Source organism: Papaver somniferum, unplaced genomic scaffold, assembly GCF_003573695.1.
Source record: "Papaver somniferum cultivar HN1 unplaced genomic scaffold, ASM357369v1 unplaced-scaffold_137, whole genome shotgun sequence".
Taxonomy (NCBI): Eukaryota; Viridiplantae; Streptophyta; class Magnoliopsida; order Ranunculales; family Papaveraceae; genus Papaver; species Papaver somniferum.
The window spans coordinates 18,190,265-18,212,733 of NW_020622934.1; the positions used below are offsets into that span (position 1 = coordinate 18,190,265).

The 22,469-nt window shown below is 36.9% G+C and overlaps 3 protein-coding genes and 3 non-coding genes across 7 annotated transcripts; 4 read left to right on the forward strand and 2 right to left on the reverse strand.

Moving 5' to 3' along the window:
• The first annotated feature begins 1,498 nt into the window (after window positions 1–1,498).
• On the forward strand, window positions 1,499–3,744 carry LOC113334797 (pentatricopeptide repeat-containing protein At3g62890-like). Its single transcript, XM_026581003.1, has one exon. The coding sequence runs from the start codon at window positions 1,670–1,672 to the stop codon at window positions 3,548–3,550; it is 1,881 nt and encodes a 626-aa protein (XP_026436788.1). The 5' UTR covers window positions 1,499–1,669; the 3' UTR covers window positions 3,551–3,744.
• On the reverse strand, window positions 3,708–5,979 carry LOC113334798 (polygalacturonase At1g48100-like). Its single transcript, XM_026581004.1, has 6 exons — window positions 5,389–5,979; window positions 5,127–5,294; window positions 4,996–5,040; window positions 4,700–4,907; window positions 4,535–4,616; window positions 3,708–4,457 (listed from the first exon to the last, which is right to left on the reverse strand). Exons 1-6 carry the CDS (start codon window positions 5,782–5,784, stop codon window positions 3,953–3,955), a joined length of 1,404 nt encoding a protein of 467 aa, XP_026436789.1. The 5' UTR covers window positions 5,785–5,979; the 3' UTR covers window positions 3,708–3,952.
• A 4,977-nt stretch (window positions 5,980–10,956) lies between these two features.
• On the reverse strand, window positions 10,957–21,484 carry LOC113334799 (shaggy-related protein kinase alpha-like). Of its 2 annotated transcripts, none has more exons than XM_026581006.1 (13): window positions 21,306–21,484; window positions 14,560–14,755; window positions 14,377–14,469; window positions 14,244–14,303; window positions 13,822–14,094; window positions 13,438–13,512; window positions 12,901–12,957; window positions 12,643–12,783; window positions 12,507–12,557; window positions 12,104–12,199; window positions 11,923–12,006; window positions 11,488–11,590; window positions 10,957–11,388 (listed from the first exon to the last, which is right to left on the reverse strand). In XM_026581006.1, exons 2-13 carry the CDS (start codon window positions 14,671–14,673, stop codon window positions 11,306–11,308), a joined length of 1,230 nt encoding a protein of 409 aa, XP_026436791.1. In that variant the 5' UTR covers window positions 14,674–14,755; window positions 21,306–21,484; the 3' UTR covers window positions 10,957–11,305. The 2 variants fall into 2 exon arrangements, with proteins under 2 accessions (XP_026436791.1, XP_026436792.1); XM_026581007.1 differs by having other exon boundaries at window positions 21,248–21,470.
• On the forward strand, window positions 15,478–15,549 carry TRNAQ-UUG. The gene has a single exon. It is a non-coding gene; the product is annotated as a tRNA-Gln (tRNA).
• TRNAQ-UUG lies at window positions 16,200–16,271 on the forward strand. Its single transcript has one exon. It is a non-coding gene; the product is annotated as a tRNA-Gln (tRNA).
• On the forward strand, window positions 18,230–18,301 carry TRNAQ-UUG. The gene has a single exon. It is a non-coding gene; the product is annotated as a tRNA-Gln (tRNA).
• Window positions 21,485–22,469: the final 985 nt, after the last annotated feature.

A 22,469-nucleotide genomic window follows, 5' to 3' on the forward strand; every position in this document is an offset into this window, starting at 1 on the left:
TAGAGGGAATTTTGGAACCGAAATATGGGAACACGCAATCCCAAGTTTCATTAGTCAAATTGTACTCAGCGACTCCATGGGTACTAGATACCCTCGTGTAATTTCCTCATAGTTTCGTTTATAAATACATACTTCAAAAAAAAAAACATACCGCGAATAGCAAAAAGAAAGAAAAAAAAAGTTATGAACGAATAAAGAAACAACAAACTCTACAATAAATCCTTTCTGAATTTTTTTTTTTTGAATAAAAATGGTTATATTAAAAGGAAAAAGTATTTACAACCAGGAGAGTACTATGCCATACATTATGTATGCACAATACTAATCCAATGAAACAAAATTTGGCTTATAAAAATGCCATCAAACTCTTTAGTATCAAAAAACTATAATGCAAGAGTCTGTTTAATGATCAAAATTAGATCATCTTCCTCTTTAGCCCTCCCCAAAAGTTCTACTATTCATTTCCAGCCACAAATGCAAGAAACATCATACAAAATTTTCCACCAAATCTTCTTATTCCTTCTTGTAAGAATATTAAACTTCCAAGCTTCAAAACTGCTAACAAGTTTGCAGAAAAAACCCAAGCCATCCCAAATGCATTCAAGAAATGAGTCTAAATGCTGAATGCATAAGAACAATGTAAGAAAATATGATACGCAGATTTTTCAACTCTCTTACAAAGAGGACATAACCCATCCTGCACTTCAATTCCTCTATGTTGTAGCCTATCCTTAGTTGGCAAATAATTATGAAAAGCTGCCCATAACATAAAACTAACCTTAGAAGGAATATCTGATTTCCATAAATGTTTGTTAAAGTTCACCTCAGCATCTGTGATCTGCAATTCATAACACCTTTTAACAGAGAACTCTCCCTCCATAGTCACTGAATCCTCACCTGCATCCAACCCATAACAAGGCCCCAGTTCATTGCACAATAGATCCCACTCCATTTTTTCACAGCTAGTTAACCTTCTTCTGAAAGTGCAGTGCAGTCTGCCTTCCTGAAACATATCAGCAACTGTAGCAAATTCCATAATACAAACTTTGAAAATTGCTGGAAATCTCATACACAATGGACCCTGAGTTGTCCATTTATCCTTCCAAAATCTTACGGCTTTTCCATTCCCCATCTTAAATCTCAAAGAACTATTCAGAAAAATAATAGACTTTAGAACACCTTTCCACAAACCCATGCCTTGAGGTTTATTATCATCACTAGGCAATAACTATTCTTTATTATTTTTAATAGTAATCATTTAGCTGTGCTTTTTACTTTGATGGGAAAAATAACGTCAAAAAATATTAAAGATAGTATAAAATTAATAATTTCAAAGATATGCTTCAAAAAAAAAGACAACGTAAATAAATTTGATAATACCAATACGGCAATACCTAAGTTATGACACAAACGGCTAAAATGAAATATGGCACGGCCCACACAACGTAAATTTGATACTAGCTTTGGGGAATTTTCGGCAATTGCGGGGCTAAATGAAACTAGAGTATCAGAGTAAGTCTCTCGAGCTTTGTGCTATACATAAGTCCTCTCTTTCTCGGTTGTGATTGCTAGTAAAATGCTTGCTTGCTAATGAGACAAGCTGGCACTTCCACCGCGTAACCACCGTAAACTCACGGCGCTGCTACTAAAATGTACGTCCCAACTGAACATGAAACATCTCTTACAAATACAAACACAACTCATAACAAATGCTCCACCATATATAGATCCTAACCTCATCACCATCAAACTAATCGGTGTTTGCGCCACTCACTCCAAAGTTCGCTATGCTGCACTCATCTTCAACCAACTACCCAACGCCAATGTTATCGCTTGGAATACATTGCTCAAAGCCTACGCCCAAAATAGTGAATGGTTTCAAACTCTTCATTGCTTTTGCAAGGAGCTGCATTCTCCGGCGTTTCGTCAGCCAGATGAATATACTTTCACTTCAGTTTTGAAGGCATGTTCTGGCCTTGTTGCTGTTTTCGATGGCCAGAAGGTGCATGCTGTTGCTGCGAAGATGGGACACCAGTCCAACCTTTGTGTTAGTAACTCTCTAGTTGATATGTACTTTAGATTTGGGCTGCCTGTAACTGCTAAGTTGTTGTTCGACGAAATGCTTGTGAGAGATGTGGTTACTTGGAACACAATGGTCAATGGTTATTCATTGTGCGGAGACGTGGTCTCTGCCAGGTGTGTATTTGATCAAATGGATGATAACAATATGATCTCTTGGTCTGCCATGATTACAGGGTATGCGCGGTCGGGAGACTTAGATTCAGCTCGTTGCCTTTTTAATGAAATGCCTGAGAGGAATGTGGTTGTTTGGAATGCAATTATCGCTGGTTACACACAGAATGAGAAGTATTCTGATGTGATACATCTGTTTCGCAAAATGCAACAAGTTGGAAGTGTAAAACCGAATGACATAACTCTTGTATGCGTTTTATCAGCTTGTGCGCAGCTTGGTGCACTTGACTTGGGCAAGTGGATCGATTTATTCATTAAAAGGAACAGTGTTGAGTTGAAGCTCTTCTTAGGGAACGCGCTAGCTGATATGTTTATCAAATGTGGGTGTTTAGCTGAAGGTATGCGGGTATTCGAAACAATGAAAGAAAGAGATGTGATCTCATGGAGTATAATTGTTACTGGATTGGCAATGCATGGGTATGCAGAAGAAGCATTTTCTTACTTTTTTGAAATGCTTAAGACTGGAGTCAATCCAAACGAGGTTACTTTCATGGGATTATTATCGGCTTGCACACATGCAGGGTTGGTCGAGAGGGGACTTGAGTATTTCAAGCTGATGGAATCAGAGTATGGAATTACTCCTCAAATCGAGCATTACGGGTGCATGGTGGATCTACTTAGCCGTGCTGGCCGACTAAATGAAGCAGAAGATTTGATCAATTCAATGCCAATCAAACCGAATGCTATAGTTTGGGGTGCATTGCTCGGGGGTTGTCGGATCTACAAAGATTTTGAGAGAGGAGAGATGGTTGTTCAACGTATCCTTGAGCTAGATTCTGAACACTCCGGAAGTTATGTTTATCTGGCCAATATATATGCTTCCATGGGTCGGCTTGATGACTCTGCAAATTCAATGTTGAAGATGAGAAAGAATGGAGTGCTGAAAGTTCCTGGTTGCAGTTGGATTGAGGTAGATAACAGGGTTCATGAGTTCTTCATGGGAGACAGATGGCACCCTCAAACCGACAAGATCTATTCTAAGATTCGCGAGTTAGGTCCAAGGATGAAGATTGCTGGGTATAAACCGAACACGGATCTCGTGCTTCAGAGTGTAGATGAGGAAGAGAAGGAAAATGCACTGTCCACTCACAGTGAGAAGTTAGCAATTGCATTTGGACTCATCAACACTAGCGAAGGAACCACAATACGAATTGTGAAGAATCTGCGAGTTTGTAGTGACTGTCATGAAGCAGCCAAGATCATCTCTAAAGTTGTTAAGAGGGAGATTATAGCGAGGGATCGTAGCCGTTTTCATATATTTCGAGAAGGGAGTTGTTCCTGTAACGACTGCTGGTAACAATAGCATACCTTAGCTTTTATGTGTTTGGAAATACAAATTTGTGTATGTTCAGGAAATTATAGCCACTGCACAGATCTTGCAGCTATGTATTGCACGTTTATATGCCCTCCTCTGGGGCTGTATTGTCAGGGAACTCAATTGAGTGAAATCGAAGTGAAATCCAAAACAAAAATAGAATGCTTTATTATTGATATCTATGAAGCTATCACAATATATATAGTGAGCTAACTCAGGCCCCTTTGAACAATCAAAGTGACTAGCTCTTGCAAGTAACAACCTGCTGTAAGAAATGAAAAGTATATAAATAGGAACAAAAATAGCAAAATTATATGAGTGGCTCATGGGCACCTGTACAATATTCAGCTTTCGGTTATTCTTCGTATATAGAGTGTGATTTCTTTAACAAACACCTCGGAATCTCTCTGAAACTGAGTCAGGCTCTCCTTCTTGTAAGCATCTTATTCGAGGTTCTGTTTCGGTCTCTAGTCTTCCGTACACGTTCCAACAGAATGGGTCGATCTCACTCTTTCCTTCAGATGGCAGAAGATTGACCTCTGATATTGTTATGTTCATACACGGTACAGTGTCACTGCATGCGAAGTGTACCGGTTTGGTTATTACGTCGTAAGTTCCTTTTATATTAATGTACGAGACGTCATTGATAAACACCGCCGATGTCTTGTTCCGACATTCCTCGGCAAGGCAATAGTACTGATCAACGATGATGCAGTTCCTAACATTATCCATTTCTATGTCCCGGAATGTTACTCCAGACACTGAGCCGGAGCCGCCTTGCCATGTCTTGATCCTTACACCATTATCTGAATCTTTCAGATATACATTTCTGACTGTTACGTTCGAGACACAAGCCTGTATATTTTGCGCTGCTCCAAGGCTCCCAATACTGTTGAAACCAAAAATTTGATGAGTGCTTGGAGGATCAAACATTCCGGAGCCGAACTCGTGGGAGTAAAGATTTACCTTATTCCATGGCTATGCGTGCAGGTAATGTTCTTGATGTCGACGTCCGTACAACCAGCTCCAATTGAAATGCAATCATCACCTGTTCCAAAAGAGAGATAAAATCATGAAGGCAACTTACATTAAAAAAATGACTGAAATTCGATAGGGAGTTCGATTTTTTACCGTTGGCGATATTGGTGTCGTAAATACCAACAGACTTCGTCTGCTCTATATGGATTCCATCTGTGTTTGGACTTAATGCAGGGGAATCTAAGGAGATGTTTTGGATGACCACTTCTGTACAATTATCAAATTTCATGTGAAATTGAGGACTGTTTCTGATGTGCAGATTACTGACATGTAAATTTGAGCTCCAGAAGAACATCAACAACTGAAACAACCAAGAGTACGAAATAATGTCAATACGTAACCATAATTATTGATCGAAATATGAAATTTGCTTTGTCTGAAATGCTTACTGCAGGACTATCACAAGGTCCGGGTAACGTCGTTCCATTAGGACCCTGTAAATAAATTTCAACACAGTTATGTTATGGAAAAAGGGTAAAAAAAATAAACCATTTCTCTCCATTTCCTTTACAAGAATTACCCGATGAGGTTTGCAAGGGATCTCCCACCATTTATCTCCATTTCCTTCAATGATTCCATCGCCTGTAAGGGTCATTCTATCAACTTGAAAAAACACAAGCCACTGTGCCATACTAACAGATTTCGGCCAGAAATACGGTCCATCCGGGGGCATCAAAACTCCGTCCACCTACTCAAAAACAGAACTTTTTTTTAGCTGCTGAATTACTTAAAACCAGTTTAGTTTCTATCTTGAAAGAATCTGTGCTATGTAATCTTCTTACTTGGAATGTTAAGCCTGGTTTACAAGGGCCGTAGAAAGTTGTTGGATTGATCATGAAGATATAACCTTCAGGAGCCAAAACAACGCCCGATCGGACCTCACAAGCGGCTTTCCATGCCATTGTGAATGCAGCTGTATCATCGTTCCAACCATCTCCAACAGCTCCGAAATATCTCACGTTGAAAATACGTGGCCTTGGCTTTGAGACGGAATGCTTCCCGTTGTTAGGCAAAGTATCAAAATAGAAGTGAGACGCATCATGACTCCCATATTTTGAGCTCTTAGCATTAAACAGATTTCTTACAAATTGGGTTCCTCCTTCTGCACTCTTGAGAGCCAGAAACAAAATGGCGATTCTTATCACTAAAGCAAACGACAACCCGCCAGAAAACCCCATCCAAAGCTCGCGCTTTTCTTTTCGTATTCTTGAGTAAGCAAATCTTCGGAACAATTTTTTCAAGAACTGGGGATGAATGCCGGTGGAGAGTATCTGGAAATATTGATATTCTTAATTAATTGTTTAGGAGATTAAACATTGAGATGTTACAGAAAATGAAGAGAAGATGCTTAAGAGAGAGAGAGGGAGGGAGATAACAAAGAGTTAGGAACCTCATGTGAACAGTGCAGTGATATATATACAGCTGCTAGCCTAACTATATTAAGACCATTTTGACGGGAAATAAAAAGTGCCTGCACTGTCAGAGCATTTTTGATGTATCAGCATCACAACAGACCATTAGGAAATACGAACGATATTTGATCGAATTTTGTTAGTTTGGACAAGTTTTTCCTTTAACAAGTACTTTCTGCAAGTATCATCACAGCCAACCATATGTGAAATGATTGGATGTGCTACTAGAAGATCAAAAATGCTCGAGCACCATACGAGCAAAAAAAAAAAAATCCCATTTTAATACAGAGAATGAAGCTAAAAAGCACAAATCTTTCATGTAAATACTAAAACATGTCAAGCGTCATGAACTATGCATTTCCGATACAAAAACGTACAAATCCTGATACGATGGACCACACCTAAACAAGGTTCTCTAATGAACACAACACATGCACAATGAGGCACGAGATTTTCAGATGAACAAAAGCAAGAGTTTCCTAAATGATACACATGACATTATATCCAAACGGACCAAGTAGGGTGCTGATCCATCATCCCATTCAAGATTCATCCGCTCGTTCTATGTGTCAATTTCATAAATAAGAATTTCAGAGCGTAGTGCATTTCCCATTGAGCTCATTTTCAAGGTAGTGGAAGTAGGAAAAACCTACAAAAAAAAATATTTACTATGCATTAATCTCACAAGTGAAAATAGGGTAATTTCTGTTTTCGTCCTCAAACTTGAATGAAGTAGACTGGGATGCGTTTTCCACTAAATTCATTTTTTTAGGTAGTTGAAATTAACTGTATTGAGCTAGGTCCAAGTAGAGTACATCATAGGATACTTGTTTAGGTTTATTTTAAAGTCTACCCTGTGCCATAACTTTATTTTTGTTTTCAAGTTTTAGATAGAAAATTCCATTGAGCAGAACTGGATGAAGTGTTTGGGTAGAAAACAGTACCTATCACTTGTATTCTCTCCTTTTACTCTAAACAGTGCCTTGAGGGCTAGTTATTGCCCCCATAATAACTGCTCCAAATCAATACTTTGCGCTTTGTCAAAGCCTAGTTTGCCCCACCGTCCTGATAGGGAGAAACCTAGTGCAAGTCATTCAATTTTGCATTCAAACACGGCAGTCTTGGAATAATCTCATTCCATTTACCATCTCAAATGTTAAAAGGATAACTTAATAATGTCTTCAGCAACAAAACAAGTGAGGCGTGCTGCACTGCACTTACTTCTTGTAATTTTACAAGTTTTTTTTTCTTGCCCCATTACTACAAATGTATAACTGGAGTTGTGTTTTTGCACCATAAAACTAAAAGAAAAATAAACTAAAACCCAAAACAAACAAACAAAAAAATGTGGACGCTGCAATTTTAGAATTCATTAGAAAACCAAGATTGAGACCCTTAGGGTGTGTACCAAGTACCCCATCCCTCTCTTGCATTAGCCCACCACGTGTTGTGAGTGAGCGAAGATCAGCAAACAACAACAGAGTATCTCGTTTCCAATCTCTCCGGATAGCAAATACATAAACGTAAAACTATAAAAATGTAACTGAAAACAAAACTCAAAATTAGAAAAAAGGACGTCACAGAAGGCAAAATGAATGCATAGCAGCCTTCACCATGCATATACTAGGACACGAAATATGTAGGGGACCCTAAAATTCAATCGAACTTGGACAGATACTGGAAGCCCAGATTTTTTTCTTGCCCCATTACCACAAATGTATAACTGGAGTCTTGCGTTCTTATTTTACTTTTAAAAAAACAATTTGCTTCATTTGTATTCTTCAAATAATACATGCATATAACAGCCGACATTGACTAAAAATAAATCAAACCCTTCACTAATTGTAATTATAATCTATTAAAATAGTTTGGGAAGGTAAGAAGGTTCTTTCTTGTTAAGTAGCCTACCAATCATCAAAGAATCAATTAGAGATAATTATTATATAATTTACATGCCATACTAACGAAGAAAATATCGATATCGGCCGTCGAGCTAAATTTTCTAGGTTGGATGAAAAAGAAAAATTAGGACGCAAAATACGGACAGAACGATATTAACCCTATAAATAAAAGGATGTTTTCAGGTATACTAAAAACTTTCAAGGCCTACAAAATAGTTTTTCCATCCTAGGTGACCTTATAAGGGGTGTCTACTGAGTAGTTCAATTACCTATATACCCTTGAACCTAAAATCAAAAAATAAACTATCCTAAACATCTCTTCTTCTTCCTCCAGCCAAACCACCTTCCTTTTTGCTTAGATTTTTCTTTTCATCACTGTAATTAATTATCGATTCGTGAAAATTCGATCATCGGTTAAATTGAACTATATAATGGATCGCACAAAGAAAAAAGAAAACGTCAGGTGTTCTAAATCCTCTTCCAATCCATGAATTAAAGAAGAAAAACCAATTGAAGATGAAGGTGTAAAAACTATAATTGAACCGGAAATTGAATCGGAAATTCAACCATTTGAAGCTCCAAATACTGAAATGAGGATAAGAAGGTATTCCCTACAAACCCAATCTTTTATTTGTTGTTTTTCATGGATTGAATGGGTTAAATTGCTAATAACTTAGGGTTTTTGACGGTTACAGTAGCGGGTTTGGCTGATAATTGAGTTGAGTTTTGAGCCGAACTGCTCTTGAAATTTCACCCTGAAAATGTCTATGAACAGTTCGGCTAAACCGTAAATGTCAATTTTAGCCGAACGCCAAAATGTGTATTGAATACGTCCCAGAACAGTGTCAGGTTCGGCTAATACCTTGCAAACCTTCCCGACCGAACCTGAGAAGTGAAATTTACCCCAGGTGGTTGTCAGGTTCGGCTGACTCGATTAGATCACTTTCAAGCCGAACCTCTCTCTGTAAACACTTCGAAAATATTGATTTGCAGGCTCTAGGTTCGGCTAGCTCGTGTTGTTGAGTTATCAGTTGAACCTTCTCTTTGCACACTCAAGTTTTTTGATCTTGTTTTGGCCATAACTTTTTCGTCCGATGTCGGAATGACCTCATTCTTTTTGCGTTGTGTTTGTCTTTTCATTCTCTTGAAGTTGAAGATAATATATAATTGATTTTAATGAGTTTAATATGGATCTGGTATTCTCCATCATTAGACTTCACTTTCTTAACACTTTTAGTAATTTCCACTTTTTTTGTTTGGTTCATCCTATGAAAAGGCTGCACAATAGCAAACATATGTAATAAAAAGCCTAACCCCTAAATGTGTATGAATTTAAGTGTTTCATGGAAAATCAGTATCATGTTCGGCTGATGTGATTTTTTTAATATGAGTCGAACTTGGAAAAATATATAGTTCGGCTGATACGATATTTAGAGTGAGAACCGAACCTAACTCTCAGGAATAAGTTCGGCTTGTTATTAGACTTTAATATAAGCCGAGCTAGGATCTTGCAAATAGGTTGGAAGTTGGAAAATGAAGGTTCGGCGTATAACGTTAACAAATTCAGCTAGCCGAACTGTTCATCAATTTAGTGGGTTCGGCTTATATTTTTAAGCTGAACATAGTCCTGGTTCGCCGAACCATGATGAAAAATACAATTTTTTGATGATTTCAAGCTACAAAATGAGATTAAACATAAAATAGAAGTGTACGTGTGTGTTAGAAGCATTGGGTTCCTTTTATCTATGTATTCATCATATGGATTTGGCTCATAAAAATCATCATCTTGAGTTTGAGTTTGTGTGAAATCATTCTCACAATCTAAGAAATCAGCCATTTCTGGATCATTGTTGTAGTTGATATGTATTTTCCTAGGTTTTTTAGATGAAGAACGACCCTCCTCATCCTCCATTGAATCAAGAAGAAAGTTTTTCTCACTTTCTCCTTCTCTCGTTCTCAATAAAAACTTTGATTTTTTTTTCCCCAAATTTTTTCATCTAAACAAACCTTTATAATTCTGAAAATTATCTTAATCACTAAATAAAAGTTTTAATCACTAATCCAGATTACTAACACTAATACGTAAAGGGTAGATTTACCATTAAAAAGAAATTTGGTTAAATGAATTTCTGATTTTGTTATTTCACATCCTTTTGTCTTTATTCAGTATGCCCAAAATCATAGTTCTTTCAAAAAACTATTTATGTGACATCTCTATTACTCTCTTAAATGGGCCTGACATCGGTTGAACCGAAGCTACAAAGAACAGGAATCTGGTGAGTTAAACAAGTCAAGAATTTCATTCTGATTATGTGCACGCAGGCTTGACATTTTATAAAAAAATTGGCACACACTCAGCTGCAGGCCTGAATTTCAAAACTAGATAATCACTGTTAAGGTATCCGAGATTAACTGCATTCCTTAAAGTGAGTGTGGAAGATAGACAGTGTCCGAAATTCCATCCTTACTATCCAAAATTTCACCCTTGGTACTATCTTGTTACATTTTGTTAAAAACATGAAATAAGCCACGCGAAAAATAAGGCATGTGATTAAAAACCTAATGGAGAACATGTACTGGAATTCTACTTGCTGCTAAAAATGAATAAGATTGAGACCCTTAAGGTGTTTACCAAGTACCTCATCTTCTCTTGCATTAGCCCACCACACGTTGTGCATGAGCCAATGATCTGCAAACAACAATAGAATATCTCGTTTCCAATCTCTCCAGATAGCAACTACATAAACATAAAAACTAAGATAACTAAAAACAATGCTTAAAGAAGGAAAAAGGACGTCAAAGAAGGAAAAATGAGATATTTGGCTGTATCCTTCACCATACATATACTAGGTCAGGAAATATGTAGGGGACCGTAAAATTCAATCAAATCTAGGAGAGATACTGGAATCTGCAATAAAACAGCCCAGATATTTTGCTCAAATACTCCAAACTAGGTCAACTCTGAAAGACCCAACCTAATTAGAAACAACTTCCAACTTCTTATAATAATTTACCACCTCCATTAATTCACTCACCCTGCACAAAAACCACATTATTATTACCAACTCTGGGCATCCATGAATCTCCCTTTACAATGCATCGGCTGAGGTGGGAAGAAAAAGTTATGTTTTCTTCTTAAATCTACGTACAATAATGTTACAATCTGTCTTAGCTGTTTAGCAACAACGGTCAGCAACATACATCTCCATACATTGATATTTGAAGGTAAAGCCTAAGCAGAAACTTTCTTATTCTGCTATTACAACACAGTAGAAACACTATTGAACAGAAAAAGAAGAGAAAATTACGGAAGCTTACATATGATAATTGGTAATCAAGGTGGGGCATTTTACTATGCATATGCAGATAGACGGGAAACAACAAAATCACAAACCAAGGAATGGGCATTGCTTTCGCGCGTGCTCGGGGACCAACTTCACTAAAATCTCCGCTGGCACTCCCTTCAGTTCTGATCATCAGTGGAGGGACCAAAGCCATGGATAGACAAAATGTTAGATTTATTTTACTGAAAATGAAAGATCATATTGTTCGAAAGTAAATACATTACCGTGAGGCTTAAAGTTGAAGAGTGGGGGTAAGAGACGTCCATTAGGAAGGCGACTGCTTGAATCACGTAGCTCGTCAAAGAACGGATGCATCAAGGCCTCCAACTGCAGCAAAATAAAATTTCTTAAAATGTCCACACATGGTTGCATAATGCAAAAGACTGGGCTGAATACAGAGGGAGAGAAAGAGAAAGAAAATACTATTCTTTTAACAAAATATTCCTTTTAACAATCATGAAGACCGTATATAGCATACCAGCCACCAGACGAAAAACCTAAATTAGTAATGCAAGCTAAAGGAAGTCTAGCGTATTTTTATTTGACAATTGGAGTACTGAATTCACATATCAGATTCTCAAGTTTAGTGTACATTGCTGTTTTGCTATCTGAAAAGCGAGACTAGATATACAATGGAAGAAAAAATTGATTGCACTCACAGCTGTGGAACGTAGGTTGGGAGAGTACTGCAGAAGTCTTGACACCAAATCAACAGCTTCTGGTGGCATTCGCTTATGAAATATCTGCATTAAATAAACATTCTGAGAATACATCTCTACAAAAACTTGAGCTAAACCTAAAGAGAAAGTCGTACAAAAATTAAATCCCTATTCTTAGTACCTTGTGCCATGGGTGAGCTTTAATTTGTGGAAACTTAAACTCTGTGTAGTTAGGATTCATGCACTTGATTTCCTCCCTAGTTGGGGTACCCAATACCTGCAAATGAAGCATGTCAGATATCAATGACGCAACAGTGCAGTGATGCATACAAGTTCTAGAACAGGTACACAGGTAAATTCGACTGTCAGTAGAAAATGCACGTGTGTGATTTAAGCAATTAAGTTATCAAAACAGTCGTATCCACCAACCATGGTTCTGTATTCCAGAACAGGGGGGATATTTGCTATATACGTTTTCAACTCCTAAAAAGAGCATGTGACTACAGAAAGGATGTAATAGTCGAGCCAAGGGTATGAGTATCTGACAAAGCAATTTCAACGGCAATACTACTACTGAAGCTCACCTTGATAATTTCAACAAGCTGGTCAACTCCGCTTTCGCCAGGAAAGAGAGGCTGAGAAGAAGAAGAAAAAACATGTTAAGCTTCCAACTATAGTGGAACGCCCAGCACATACATGCAGGAGGAGTAATCAAAATACCTGTCCAAGGAGTAGCTCTGCAAGAACACAGCCAGCAGACCAGATGTCAATGGCTGAAGTGTACTCAGTGGCTCCAAATATAAGCTCTGGTGCTCTGTAATACCTAGAGCAAATGTATGATATGTTTGGCTCTCCTTTTACCTGTTTATACCAAGGGAAGGAAATAACAAGAATAGAGATTCAGAGGCTTAAACTAATGAGATGGTAATATAAAATGACTTAAATACGACCCAATAGGCTGATAATACAACTGCTTACCAAAACTTTAGCACTTCCAAAGTCGCACAACTTCAGCTGATGAGTATGCGGATTTACCTGTTGACATCGAACAATGAAACAACATTTTAACTTCACGTAATGCAATCAGACACTTGCTTCATTTTTGAAAACATAAAACGCAAATCAATTCCTTAAGTGATATGGCTGCTCATCCATCCATGACAATTGATGACATTAGACGCCCAAAAATAACCAACTTCATGCAGATTCCCATGTAATGAAACTACGAGCTAGAGAGGAAACTCAAGTTTTATGTGTCCAACCCAAAACCCAGTCATATAGGCTACTGGTAAGTTCAGCAATGAAAAAACAATTACTAACATCAACCATTACCCTCTTTATCATCACTTACCAGTTACCAGTGCATCAGAATGATGCTTTACCCTTTTAAAACCAGTGACTTTCCCCATTTGAGGAGTTATTGGTAAAAACAAGATACCAGATGATTGAGGAACTAGAGTCACACGCACACCCATTGATATCAAAGTGTGAGGAGTAACATAGGCTTAAACGTACCAAAAGATTTTGAGGCTTGATGTCTCTGTGACATACTCCAATACTACCGTGGATATAAGCCAGTGCCCTACAAATCTGAGAACATAAACACAATATTATTAGCTTTGAAAAAAATAAATGTCCCAGCCAAATTTACTGTTAAAACTAGAAGGAAGAATGACCCCAGAGGCTCAATAATTTAATAAAGAGGGAAAAAAATGTACAAATGAACGAAACTTATTAACAGTATAAGCAAGGATGGGAAATAACCAATAAAAGAGCCGATGGCAACTTATTTATTAATTCAAGAAAAAGTTACTTCAATCATACACAGCTTATAGTTTATTTAGTAATTTAAAATGCCAACTTAGCAGTGGTAAAAACTAATAATGCAATGAGACACACCTGGTATATGTAGAGTTTTACGTATATCAATGGCATTCGTTGGTTCATCTTGTTGTAGTGCTTGATGACACGGTGAACGGTCTCAGGTACATACTCAAGCACCAGGTTAAGATAAAGCTCGTCTTTTTCAGTTGTTGAAAAGAAACAGTGCTTCAGCGACACAACATTTGGGTGATCTAATAGACGCATGGTCTGCAGCTCACGATTTTTGTACCTCTTGTCTTGAAGGACCTTCTTTATGGCAACAGTTTCACCAGTTTCTAAGCACTTGGCCTGACAAACCATACAAGAAATAAAAAGAGAATTAATGTATTAAATAACTGACACTTTGGTTCACAGAATTATACTAGATAAACCCATGAACCATAACATGATTCATGAAACATGTAAAGCGTTTGTAGTTTAGGAACCAGAAAACACACCTGAAATACAATTCCAAACGACCCATGTCCCACGACACGCTCTGCCATATAGCTTATTGTCTACAGGAAAAGGGAAAAAATGTCAGCTAGAAACTGTGAGAGCAAAATTTCATGAATCATCACACAGCTATACCTGCTTTGGCAGGCCATTTCTTCCACCAATAGTCGTCACAATGATATGTCCTGTTTCTGTACCATTTCCATCAACAACGGTTGCTTCCATCTCCTAGAAAGGAAGTTAATAGCTTACATATAAATGATTACACATTAATACTCAGCGAAAAACCTACCAAGATAAAAATAGCACTTCATCTACCTTCTCATCTCTAATTTTCATATCATTCATTTCTTCGGGCAACTTATCAACACCAGCATTATTACCACTGGTTTCTCTGAGCCCAGAAGTGGGCGCCATGCTGACTGAAGCCATTAATTAAAACAGCAGTTGGCAGTTCTCGTTCAACCACCTTGATAAATTAAGTTCTTGACCTCAGAAAAACCAATCCATACGCCTGAGAAATAAAATAACTTAGTAACCCGAATAGATGCAACTCATAGTGTATGATGAATCAAAAAAGGGTTCTCTCACTAAGTGCTCCTCAAATGGAACATGATTAAACTGAACATGATTAACCAAGAAAGTAACACTTTGACATATAATCACAAATATTAACACGAGTTTCATTCAGATATAACCACCAAAATAAACCACACATATACTTTCCACCATCACTATCTCCTACTACAATGATGACAGCATAGGGCCGGTTGTTCGACGCTGTTAATTGTTAAGGCTGAAATCACCACGCTATAAAAAAAGGGATTTCCCTTAAAATACCTGTGACAAATATGTAAATATCTTAATATCATATATTTCCTGTTAACCACACTCAGATCATAATTCCAAAATAAGCCAGTTATTTGTTCTTTTGAAGGTTACTAGTTGACATTGTGTGTTATCTTTATATTCTCGACAGAACTACTTACTACTCAATACTGACACACATTATCAAAATACTACTTACAAGCCTTACTAGTTGACTTTTTGTGTTGCCATTATGTTCTCGTTAGAACTACTTACTACTAAGTACTAACACACATCATCAGAATACCAAAAAACTTGTAGGCTTGTAAAAAAGAACATAGACAATAGAAACAGAAAGAAAGAAAAGGGACTGGGTACCACGATGGTGACATTTGAAAATGTCAAAATCTAAACTACAATGTCGCAACTGGTTCTATGGTGTAGTGGTTAGCACTCAGGACTTTGAATACTGCGACCTGGGTTCGACTCCCGGTAGGACCTATTTCTTGTTTTTGCTTTATCCTGTTTTGCCTTCTATCTATAGTCATGATAGCCTAGCCAAAGTGAAAGATGTACCCTCTTCTAATTTCCCATTTGCGGTTATTCTGGCAAAAACACTTCTTCATTCACGTTCTTCTTTACACACAACAATTCCCTTCTCCCTCATCATTCAACCCATCTCACCCATTCCATTAACTACAACTACAATTGTAGCACTCAAAGTTCCATTACTACAATTACCTACTGCTGATCCTGCTTCTGCTACTCGTCTAATTTCTTACACAAACTTCCACTCAAACCCTCTCCAAACAAGATTACATAGCTTCAAATCCAACAGTAACAGTCCCATATTATTCCTTTCCTCATACGACTCAGAATCTGATGACGATGGAGATGTTTCAAACAAGAGAAAAGAACAACAAGACATTGACAAGCAAACTTACACCAACTTATGACCCATACAGCTAAAACATGACACCATCACATGGCTTGCTTAAAGCTGTTAGGTGTTAAGATCGATATCAAAGTGTTGTGAAAATGCCGATCAAAAAAAAAGGTGGCATGAAAATGGTGTTCCCAATAAATAAACTGTGGTACCAAGATGGTGATATCTGAAATTGTAAGAATCTAAAACACCTGACGACACAACTGGTTCTATGGTGTAGTAGTTAGCACTCAGGACTTTGAATCCTGCGACCTGGGTTCGACTCCCGGTAGGACCTCTTTCTTGTTTTTATTTTGTTATCCTGTGTGCCTTCCATTTATAGTTATTATAGCCTAGCCGCATAGCAGCTGTTCTTCTTCATTCTCGCTCTTCTGTACACACAAATATTCCTCTCCCTCATCATTACTGCAATTGTATCACTCACAGCTTTGTTACTACCATTACTTGCTGCCGATCCTGCTTCTACTACTCATCTAAGTTAAACAAATTCCACTAACACTAACAGGCCCATATAATTCCATTCCTCATACAACTCAAAATCTGATGATGACGAAGAAGTTTCAAACAAAAACAAGAACAACAACAAGATATTGACAAGCAAACTTCCCCAACTTAAACAAGACATTCAGCTAAAACATGACACAGGTTGTTTCACGTCGTTATTGTTCAGATTGATAACACCGTGCTATAAAACCGTGCTATAAAAATAGTTTTCCCTTCTAATGCAACTGTGACAAACATGTGAATATCATATATATTCTGGTAACCATATTAAGATCATAATTTCAGAGTAAGTCGCTTATTCGTTTTTTTTTTTAAGGCTACTATTTCTGTTAAGTATGTACTTACAACTAAGTATTAGCACACATAACCAATATACAAAAAAAAAAACTACTGGCTCATAAACATGGGTTGAATTTCGCAGGTTTCGACTTCCTATATTTGCACATCAACGGGATACAACTATTAAACCGCAGATATACTTTCCACCATAGCTATCTAATATTCCAAATGACAAAAACATCTCATAGCTTATTCAAAGCTTAGTTGTTGATATCAACTATAACCTAAATTTCTCATTAACCTCACTAACTCACAGTAAAAGTAGCCAAATTTTCCAAACTGACCGTCTTGTAACTTCAATTTAGGTTTCTCCTCGTTCTTATCTAGGTTAATAATAGTAAGTGTATAATCCCTACGTTCTCGTACAACCTCATTGCTACTGACACATCATCAATCTAATAAAATAGTTTTCCCTTCTAATGCAACTGTGACAAACATGTGAATATCATATATATTCTGGTAACCATATTAAGATCATAATTTCAGAGTAAGTCGCTTACTCGTTTTTTTTTAAGGTTACTATTTCTGTTAAGTATGTACTTACAACTAAGTATTAGCACACATAACCAGTATACAAAAAAAAAAAAAAAAAAAAAAAAAAAAAAAAACTACTAGCTCATAAACATGGGTTGAATTTCGCAGGTTTCGACTTCCTATATTTGCACATCAACAGGATACAACTATTAAACCGCAGATATACTTTCCACCATAGCAATCTAATATTCCAAATGACAAAAACATCTCATAGCTTATTCAAAGCTTAGTTGTTGATATCAACTATAACCTAAATTTCTCATTAACCTCACTAACTCACAGTAAAAGTAGCCAAATTTTCCAAACTGACAGTCTTGTAATTTCAATTTAGGTTTCTCCTCGTTCTTATCTCGGTTAATAATAGTAAGTGTATAATCCCTACGTTCTCGTACAACCTCATTGCTACTGACACATCATCAATCTAATAAAATTTACCCCCTCAGTCAACAGTGATTGAATTTCTCAAGCTTCAACTTCCAAAAGGTACAAGTATCAATCAAACACACCATTAAACACCATGAATTTCTGCTATAATCTGTAGATATTCGTACTTCAAAGACCAAAAATAAACACCCAAAAACAAATAATTACTCCAAAAGCCTTAAAAATTACGGCAATATCTCAGATCAGGTGACTTAAATGATTTTAGATATGAAATGATCATAAAAGGCATCAAAGGTAAATAAAATCTCATCCTATAAAATCTAAGCCCTAAATAAACACAAAACTTACATCAAGAAAAAAAAAACGAAAGAAACTATAAACGATAAAGAAAGAACCAAAGAAAAGGACTGGATTGTACCACAACAATGACATTTGAAATTGTCAAAATCTAAAACACCTAACAACGTCACTACTGGTTATATGGTGTAGTGGTTAGCACTCAGGACTTTGAATCCTGCAACCTGGGTTCGACTCTCGGTAGGACCTCTTTCTTGTTTTTGTTTGGCTTTATCCTGTTTTGCCTTCTATCTATAGTTATAATAGCCCGGCCTCAGTGAGAGATCTACACTCTTCTTCTTCCTCTTCTAGTTTCCCATTTGTTGTTAACTTGTTATTCTTGCACAAAAAGAAGAAAAAACAATCAACAACAGCAAAAGCTGCTCTTCTTCATTCTCGCTCTTCTCTAAACACAAAATCCCTCTCTCCCTCATCATTTATGAACTGCTGATCCTGCTTCTACTAGTCGTCCATTTTCTTACACAAGCTTCCACTCCAAACAAGATTCTAAAGCTCTATATCCAACACTAACAGTCCCATATTATTCCATTCCTCATACGACTCAGAATCTTATAATGACGAAGACCTTTCAAACAAGAAGAAGAACAGCAACAAGACATTGACAAGCAAAATTCCGCCAACTTATGACCCATACAGCTAAAAACATGACATCATCACACAGGTTGTTCAATGCTGTTAAGTGTTCAGATCCTTAACACCATGCTGGGTACCACGATGATGACATTAAAAATCGTCGGAATCTAAAACACCTAACAACTCTGTGGTGTAGTGGTTAGCACTCAGGACTTTGAATCCTGCGACCTGGGTTCGACTTCCGGTAGGACCTCTTTCTTGTTTTTGTTTTGCTATATCCAGTTTTGCCTTCTATCTATAGCTACTATAGCCTACCCAAAGTGAGGTTCTGCACTCATTTTCTTCCTAGTTCCCTTTTTTTGTTGTTACTCTCGGAATAAAACACAACAACAGTTAAACAGCAATGGCAGTAGCTGCTCTTCTTTTTTCTTGTTCTTCACTACACACAAAAATTCTTCTCTCCCTCATCCTTCAACCCATCTTACCCTTTCAATTCACTACACTTATATCACTGGAAGCTCCATTACTATCATTACCTGTTGCTGCTGCTACTAATACTATTCGTCTAATTTCTTACAAAAACCTGCACTTAAACCCTCACCAAAATAACGTCCTACCATCGTCTATACTACATAGAGCAAGTTACACATGCTTTTACAGACTGAATAGCATGCTAAAATAGTTACCTAGTTAGCTTAAGCCAAGATGGGCATCACTAGTATCCCTATACAACTACCGACAAACATCCGAAAATCACGCCTAACCCAGATATTCAAGAACAATCAAATTGCTCTAAAAATAAACTGAAACTTTGGTCCTGATAATTTCAATTTCAATTTCAACTCAAGTTTAAACAATAAACAATACCCACAAATTTCTTACCCTAAAAACATTCAAATTGAACACAGAAGCAACAAATTGAAGAATCAATTCAAAACCCCCATATCCCCATATCTACAGCTCCAAATCCAACACTAACATCCCATATCATTCCCTTCCTCATCCGACTCAGAATCCGATGACAACGAAGATGTTTCAAACAAGAAGAACAACAACAACAAGTAGACAAGCAAAAATTCCACCACCTCCAGACCCTTTCAGCAAAAAACAAGACATGATCACAAGGGTTGTTCGACGCTGTTAATTGTCAGATTGATAACACCAGGCTCTAACAGAAAGGTTCTCCCTTCATATACAACTGTGACAAACATAAGTTTCTGGTGACGCTGTACTAAGATAATAATTTCAAAATAAGTCATTTATTCGTTCTTTTTGAGGTTACTAATCGTTTAAATATATATGTTCTCATTAGAACTACTAACTACTATCACATACTGTATCGTTTAAAATGACATCATCGCGCAGGTTGTCACGCAGGTTGTTCATGATGTTAATTGTTTAGATTGATTTATTACCATGCTGTAGAATGGAATTACCCTAAATGTGACAAACATATATGTATCATATATTTCCTGCCAACCGCAGTAACATCATAATTCCAAAAGAAGTCATCAATTCGTTCTTTTTAAGGTTACCAATTGTGTAATCTATATATTTCTAAGATAAGATAAGAAGCACCGGAAACGTGCCTCTGGACACAAAAGCAAAATCTACTTCAGTTCTAGTCGTTAATGACATGCTAAGTGCTAACAACAATAAATGTCCACAACCATTAGTATCACATACTGCAACAGTGACATCGTAGTGTAGCCTGTTGGTTGTTGGAAGCTGTTAGTTGTTAGGATTGATATCAAGGGCCATTATAATGGTGATTCCAATAAAATCAACAGTGACAAGTGACAAACTAGAATATACCTCACGAGTATTATAGTTTATATTTCATTTACTTCTTCAAACTTGTTGTAGTCCTACATTCAGTTCTAGTGACACTGATATTGAATACTACAATGAAACCGCAGATACACTTTCCACCATCACTATCTAATACTCCAATTAATGACACCATGTCGTAGTTTATTCAAGGCTAGTTGTTAATATCAATACTAATATCACCGTGCCATGTAAATATCTTTCCCTAAAAAATCAACTATAACATTAATTTGTCCATAAGCTCGCTAACATTACTTCCATTTGCATAGCTTTTCATTTTTCTTCAACCTAATTCCAACTAACTCACACCAAAAATCTAGTAAAATTTACCAAACTAACCTGCTCGTACTTTCAATTTAGGTTTCGCCTTCGTTCTTATCAAGGTTAGCAACTGTAACTGTATTAACCCTATGTTCTCATACAGATACAACCTAATTGCTACTAACACGTGTCATCAATCTACTAAAATTTACCCCCTCTGCAAACAATGATTGGAACTACTAAGTATCAAACAAATACATCACTAAAACATCACTAATTTCAGCTATATTCATACTTCAAACACAAAATAACTCCCAAAGAATAAATAAATTCACTAAAAAAAGAAAACCTTACAGAACTACAATAATATCTCAGATCAGGTAACACTAGAGATGAAATTATCATACCAGTAAACAAATCTCATCATAAAAAAAATCTAAACCCTAAATAAACAAAACAAACAAAACTTACCCAAAATAAACACCAAATTATTGCTAAAACTAAAAGCAATATATAAGGAGAAATATACCGATCGGATGAGGATAATCTGAAGATGAAGAAGGAAAGTAGAGATTAACAGATCCACGTCTCCTCCCAAAAAGAAAAAACTGGTTTTGGTGGGGAATGAGTCAAAAAGGGGGAAGAGCCCTAAAAGATGTTTTTTTCTTCGAGACAGAAAGAAAGAAAAAGTAAAATACTTCTTCTCTATTCATTATTGTTATTTTATTGTAATTTAATTTATTTTTATTTTAACTTTCCCGGTTAATGAAATCTATTCGAATTTATACATAACCGTTGGATCAGAATCTTCCTCGTCTATTAATGTTCAGGTGGCGGATTGTTAATTGTCCCGTTGAAACTTCATCTCCGTTACTGTATGTCTGTGCGCCTGTGCAGATTGGACCACCATCGACCACCGGCTTTAAAATTTCAAAACCGATCACTGAATTCCATCGTTTTCTGATCTTCAGAGCATATCCTATGGGTAGTCTCCAAATGGAGACTAACTCTTTCGTATGAAAGATTATTTGTCCAGATGAACGTGTGAAGCTATTATGGGCAAATACAAAAAAAAAAAGCTATTATATGGAAGACGGTTTCCCGTTTAATTAAGAAAAATTGGATTTTGGATCAGACGGGAAACTGTCCTCCTTCCAAAAAAAAAAATAAATCTTTTTACACGGGGGACAATCTCCCGTCAACAAAAAGAAGCTAAAAAGTTCTACATAGACGGGGATAGTCCCCCGTCAAAAAAAAACGAAAAAAAAAGGTTTTAACAGGGGACTGTCCCCCGTTTTGCACTAAAAGTTTCTTTTTTCTGACGGAGGATAGTCCCCCGTCTAGTGTGAAACTGTTGGAACAATTGCCGATTTCAAACCTACAAAACAAAATTTAAACACAAAAACAAGATAACGGCCGAGTCACGACCAGGTCGCTCTCTTTAAGACGTTTCGTGGCTTTGCCTTAAGTTTTGTGCAAGCAGTTCGTTCTTCGTCACAACGCCCCCAGGATAAAACAGCCGAGATAAAAACTCTCTTCAATCCCTCACGCACACAATGAGAGATTGATCACTTTCACTCTTTCTTATCTTGCTCAGAAAAACTAGTCTCTTGATTCTCAAAAAAAAAAAACAATGGTATTGAAAACTTGTTTTCCTTCTGCTTCCAAAACTGATTTTTATAGCCCAAGCAAT